Source organism: Phaseolus vulgaris, chromosome 6 (assembly GCF_051622355.1).
Source record: "Phaseolus vulgaris cultivar YP4 chromosome 6, ASM5162235v1, whole genome shotgun sequence".
Lineage (NCBI taxonomy): Eukaryota > Viridiplantae > Streptophyta > Magnoliopsida > Fabales > Fabaceae > Phaseolus > Phaseolus vulgaris.
This window is the reverse complement of record NC_143503.1, coordinates 14,176,854-14,183,216: the sequence shown is the minus strand read 5'-3', so window position 1 is coordinate 14,183,216 and position 6,363 is coordinate 14,176,854. Positions and strand designations below refer to the sequence as shown.

General features: G+C 32.7%; 1 protein-coding gene across 1 annotated transcript; it reads left to right on the top strand.

Moving 5' to 3' along the window:
• Window positions 1–1,297: 1,297 nt before the first annotated feature.
• On the top strand, window positions 1,298–6,063 carry LOC137833258 (cation/H(+) antiporter 4). The gene is made up of 4 exons (XM_090303843.1): window positions 1,298–1,621; window positions 2,729–3,152; window positions 4,261–4,847; window positions 4,966–6,063. Exons 1-4 carry the CDS (start codon window positions 1,361–1,363, stop codon window positions 6,061–6,063), a joined length of 2,370 nt encoding a protein of 789 aa, XP_090159969.1. The 5' UTR covers window positions 1,298–1,360.
• Window positions 6,064–6,363: the final 300 nt, after the last annotated feature.

The following is a 6,363-nucleotide window of genomic DNA, read 5'->3' as shown; positions in this document are numbered from 1 at the left end:
TTTTTAAAAATTGTATTATAAAAGAGTTAGATCATCCTTAAAGTGGTCTATATTTATTAATTTTTTTTATTAATAAAAAAAATAGAGAATAAGCATGAAACTTTGTAGCATTTTAAAAGTGTTGAAATGTGCAAGTTAGATACCTATATATAGGAGTTGGCTAGACCTAAAATAGATTGCAATGAAATTTGAATTTGAAATTCAAATTCAAGTGCCAATTCTCCTCCCTCACGTGCTCCCATGTGCATGCAGGTGTAGGCATATGAAACATGAAATATGAAATATGATTTAAATGCTTAATTTGGATAAGCTTCTAGCCATGTGACATCACAAGTGCCGCACATGGATCTAAGTAAACCCAAAGGGTTTAATTTAAATCACATTTAGGGCTACATTAAGTCCAAAAGCTATATTATTTGGCCAAAATATAGGCCAAAAAGTTTACTACTTTACCTAAATTCAAGCCTAAAAAAGGTCGACAGTACTTGGTCCAAATTAAATCTATGCTACTTAAAATGTTTGACCAAATAGTAAATAAGAGATGACCCATGTGAATATTCTTGGGATCTTCACTAGAGGCTCAATCTTCAAGAATTTTTTCGACTATGATTCTGGCGGTAGGTCCTTTCATCATCTTGTTTTTTTTCAATGTGGCTGTGTGGTTCTTGGTCAAAATAAATACTCAATTTTAGACCTTTTAAAAATTAAATCACATATTTAATCTTTAAAGTTTTTAAAATTAAACAATTTTGATCCACCGGTATCTAATCTAAATTTTTAAAAAAACATGTTAATATATTTGTTTGTTATAAAATTATTAGTTATTTATTTTCTTAAAATTTTAATAACAATATTTAATAATAAACATTATAACATGTGTTATTACTAAAACTAGTCTAACATTGTGTTGAACTAAAATGGTTAAATTATGAAGACCCGAAAAACTAAATATACAATTTCTTTTAAGGGACCAAAGTTACATATTGATGAAAATAGGAATGAAAAAGTTAATTTGAAGCCTTAAAAAGATGATAAAAAAAATTACAGCGAAAAGAAAAAGGATTTCCCAAACATAAACAAACAACAGATGTTAAAAATTCATGGAAAAAGCATTGACAAGTTGTTTTCTAGAAGGGAAAGGTAACAATCTATTGTCCAACAACTAAGCAAGGTTCCCTAATAAAGCAATGAAAAATTTGTTGACTCTAAGGTTTTGCACCTTGTTTCTTTCTATCTAGGTTGCAGAACCCTAATTCTTGTTTTCATCAATCTACCTAGTAAACCTTTTCTCTTCATAGCAAGCAATTCATATTTCTTCAATTGGTGTGACCTTGTTGAAGTCCTTGTTCGTCCCACCAAGATGGATGCGAACCACACACTCTTCTCTTCAGTCACGTTATTGCACGAAGTACCATTATTGGGATATCAGGTCTACAATGTGTGCGTGAATCATCCAATGAAGATAGTATCTGATGGCATGTGGAGCCATGCTAGTTCAATACCTTCACAATCTTCATACACCATTCTTCAGCTTCAAATAGTTATCATCTTCATCGTCACGCAAAGCTTTCATTTCATTCTCAAACAATTAGGGATCCCTTATTTCGTTTCACAAGTCATGGTTGGTATCTATCCTTTGTTCTATATATACATACTCATCACTTTTATTTTGCTAGTTTCAATACCATCATTCTAGTTTTGTTATATTCAAATGAAAACGTTTTTGGTTTTGCTAAATGTGTAGGATGAATTTTTTTATCAACAATAAATAATAATATAAATGAAAGTATTAGAGATACTTCAATTCTTTTAAAAAAATAAAGATAAAATCAAGTTGTCATCTCAAATTCTCCAAAATATGAATGGAAAATCACCCCACCCACCAAAAATTTGTAATCATCTGATCCAGCAAATGTTTGTAATAACAACCTATGTGATTAAGCACATAAGCAAACAAACTTAATCATCCAGCCAAAAAACAAAAACCAAAAACTGCAGCCCAGATAACTTAATGACCTCTACCACAGCTGTTTTGAAATGGTGCTTGGCTACCCTAAACGATGAATCCATCAATTAACACCCAAATACTATATGGCATTTGTCGCTTAGCAAAAGCAAAAGCAAAATAGTTTAGCTTATAATTTTTTCTAGTTTTTTTACGTGAAATGTTGACATTTAAAACATGCTCAATTATAAAAGTAACTCCTGTCAATTGACCTGCATATTTTTAATTTATATTTAAGAAAATTTGAAAAGAAAAAAAATAATATTAAACCATTAAATTTTTGTTGACCTAATTTGACCCATTATTAATAAACAAGTTAAAAAACATAATCCAAACTTCTTTAGGTAAAATCATTTTCAATCCAATCTAATCTAATCTACTTACAACATTTTTTATCAACAATAATAAATTAAATTAAATAGAATATTTAAAGATGTTTAAGACTTTATATTCCAAAACCAAACCTAAAAGTAAACTCGAATCATAGCAACATAATTCTATACTCCTATATATAGATTGGCTTGTAGAAAGAAATCTAAATGATTGTCCAAAGCCAAATATACAGCTCCACCGTGCCCTCCAACAGTAGGAACCTTGCTAGCCACACCAGAAATCAAAATCTGGTGATGCATTGAGAGATATGTTTTTATAGTGATGATGATAAAAGTAAGAAAATGCAGGAATATGTTTGACATGAATGAGATTATTTGATTTGTTTTTCAGGCTGGTCTTCTGCTGGGGCCATCAATTCCCGCAGGACCATGGGAAAAGTACAAGAAGATGCTGTTCCCCTTTGGGAGTGCAGATATCCTAAACACAGTGTCATCGTTGGGGTACTCATTCTACCTCTTCCTGAACTCAGTGCAGATGGACCTAAGATTGATCACGAAAACAGGGAGAAAGGCTTGGGTGATAGGACTTTGCTCCTATTTCATTCCCATAATTTTGGGGTGTGGGAGCATGAACTTGTTCAGGCCCATGTGGAAGAGCATCGTCGGAGACGAGATTTCGGGTTTAACTGTGGTCTTCATAACTCAAAGTAGTTGCTCCTTCGCTGTCATTTCATCGTTGCTCAATGACCTCAAAATCCTCAACTCTGAACTCGGACGCCTCGCACTCTCTGCATCTTTTGTCAACGATGTTTCAGGTAACCTCACAATCCAATAAACAAACCCAACAATTTAATTCTTTCACGTTAATCTATCATAAAAGTTTTCAGATGGGATCAATTTTATTTTGCAATAGCTTTTATAATAATTGCTTTTATAAGTGTAGAATATTTTCAATTCAATTTTTATTTAAAGGTTTGCGAGTATTTATAATGTTTTATTTTTTATTTAAGATTTGTGTTGCTATTGTTATTTTTATTTTATTTTTTTGCATTTGTTGCTATTTTTTTTTTTATCTCATTCAAGTTGATTAATTAATTTATTTTTTTAAAAGTTAATATGATTGATTGGAAGATAACTAAAAGATAAAAATAACGATTCTATTTTAAGTATTTAAAATTTAATTATATTTTTTAAACATGATTTGTTTTATTAAAAAATTATATATTTTTATTCATTAAAAATTTAGTTAAAAATTTGGTCAAATTCCGTTATTCAAAATTTAATTCAATTTATTATTAACTTCTCTTAAAATTAGTATTTAAAAATATTAAATTGCAATTTCAAAATCCAAAATAATTATTCTAGATTATGGAAGTTAAGATAACTCTTTTAAAAAGGTTATTTTAGAAATTTTTGGAATTTACTTATATTATGAAAAATAAATTTTTGACTAGTAATTGCATGATTTCTCGTTAGTATGGAAAAACAAAATGACATAACTATTGCCCTAAAAATTAACTGTAAGAAAATTTTAATCTGCGTAGTAAATTCTCCATTTAATCTATACCTGTAAATTTTTTATTATAACTCTACTTATATTAATTATTTGTGTGGTAAAAATATTACTAATTTAATAGATGTGTTTTGATCCCTATCAAATTGTAACAGCAGAGTTCATCTTCTATTTTCCAAAATTAAACCATTTTGGTCCTCTGTGTAAAGAAATGACTCATTAATACAGTAAGAACAAAGTTCAACAACAATTTGTTATGCATGCAACAGTCTAACACATATAGATTGACATTCTTTGTTAACAATTGAACATAGAGTAAGTTTTTGTACTTGTAGAAATGGGTTTATAATAAGTTTGAGATGAAAAGATGTTTTGTTGTGTGAGTAATGTTATTTGCATTTTATCATCAGGTGCAATCTGGGCAGGAGTTGGTGCTGCGTTTTTTGGCAGGGAGGAGGTGAACATGGGTATCCGTATGAGACACGTGGGGGCATTTCTTGCTTTCATAACCTTCATTCTACTCATTGGTCGTCCTGCAATGAGGTGGATAGTGAAGAAGACCCCAGAAGGTAGATCTGTGAACAAGGCATACATCTATGGCATCATAGTAGTGTTCTTGGGATTGGGCTACTTTGCCAGGTATTTTGGTGAATCCTTCTTAGTAGGGGTTATTATTTTTGGGCTTGCAGTCCCTGAGGGTCCTCCTTTGGGTTCTCAACTGGTTACCCAACTTGAGTTGTTCTCCAAGTGCTTTCTGTCCTCAATGTTTCTCACAAGTTGCACCATGAAGATGGATCTCACCAAATGGAACTCTCTCTCCCTAGTAATCGCCATATCTTGTGTCATTGTTGTTGTGCACTTGATTAGGTGGGTTTTGTGCATGGGAATTTGCCGATACTGTAAAATTCCCTTCAAGGATGGCTTTTGTCTTGCTCTCATTTTGAGCTGCAAAGGGATTGTGGATATCTGCTCCTATCTCCTCATCTACGAAACAATGGTAATTTAATCTATATAATAATTAATTATTTGTAATAGCAGCATCAAATTTGCTTCTAGCAATTCTTTGTTCAGTTGTTGAACTATTTAACTAACTCTAACTACTCGAACCATTGCAGACACAAAGTAGAATAATAGTAGACGTTATGATCATCTCAGTGTTGGTCCTAGGTACAATTTCGACGCTTGGTGTGAGGGCATTGTATGACCCTTCAAGGAAATACGCAGGGTACCAGAATAGGAACATCATGAACTTGAAACACAGTGAGCTTCGGATAGTTGCATGCATCCACAAGCCATGGCACTCGACTCACATAAAAAACGTGCTCGAATTTTGTTCTCCTGCACCAGATAACCCACTAGTGGCAGAAATTTTGCACCTCATGGAGCTAGTTGGAAGGTCAAATCCCATTTTCATTGAACACAAACTTCAGCAAAGTGCATCATCCTCGTACAACTACTCTGGGGAACTCATTGTAGCCTTTGACCTTTTCGAACGTGACTATGTTGGTTGTGTCACTGCCAACACCTACACTGCCATATCCCCAGTGATATTCATGCATGAAGATGTCTGCAACCTTGCTTTGGACACAAGTGCAGCCCTTATAGTCCTTCCATTTCATGTCAAATGGGGAGGGGATGGTTCAGTTGAGTCAGAGGATAGCAACATAAGGGCACTTAATGAAAAGATTTTGGCAAGGGCACCTTGCTCTATTGGGATTCTAGTGAACCGTGGCCCCAGCTTCAACTCAACAAGTATCAGAGCAGCCATGGTTTTCTTGGGTGGACCTGATGACAGAGAGGCTTTGTGCTTGGCTAGGAGGTTTGCCAAAGATGCTGATAATAGGTTGTTTGTGTTCAGGTTGTTGGCACATGACAAAGATAGCTCGAATTGGGATCACATGATTGATGATGAAGCGTTGAGGGAAATAAATGGAGCTCATGTTAATCTAGAAAATATTAGATATGAAGAGATTACTATAGGAGATGCATCACAAACAATGTTTCTGATCAAAGATATAGCCAACAAATTTGATTTTATTGTAGTTGGTAGACGCTATGGGGTTAGATCTCCTCAGACATTTGGGTTGGAGGATTGGACTGAATATTCAGAGCTAGGGGTCATTGGTGATTTGCTTGCTTCACATGATACAGATACTACGGCTTCAGTTTTGGTTGTGCAACAACAACCATCTCATGAAGACCACATATACTAGTATTAATAAATTTGTTCTGATATAAAAAATTTATTTTTTAATGGATCACTATCATTTTGTAGCATCCTTAAGAAATAAATTCTCACTTTAAATATAAGACTAACACTTGTTTTCTTTTTGTTTTAATACTATCCAATAATTTTTTTTTATCTCATTTTAGTCTTCTATAAAACTTTTATTTTATTTTAATTCCTGATATTAGGGTTTACCGTATTGAACTTCAAAGTCAAAAGGAAAAGGGTCTTTTATCTATAAACTAGATTTTGATTTTTATAAAATCTGTTGAAATAGAAAATGGTT

What these genes read in the sequence shown, in the direction of transcription:
- LOC137833258 (XM_090303843.1), top strand. Translation starts at nt 1,361, where the DNA reads ATGGATGCGAACCACACACTCTTCTCTTCAGTCACGTTATTGCACGAA. An exon ending in ATTTCGTTTCACAAGTCATG is followed by an intron (nt 1,622 to 2,728) that starts GTTGGTATCTAT and finishes TTTGTTTTTCAG; the next exon opens with GCTGGTCTTCTGCTGGGGCC. An exon ending in TCCTCATCTACGAAACAATG is followed by an intron (nt 4,848 to 4,965) that starts GTAATTTAATCT and finishes GAACCATTGCAG; the next exon opens with ACACAAAGTAGAATAATAGT.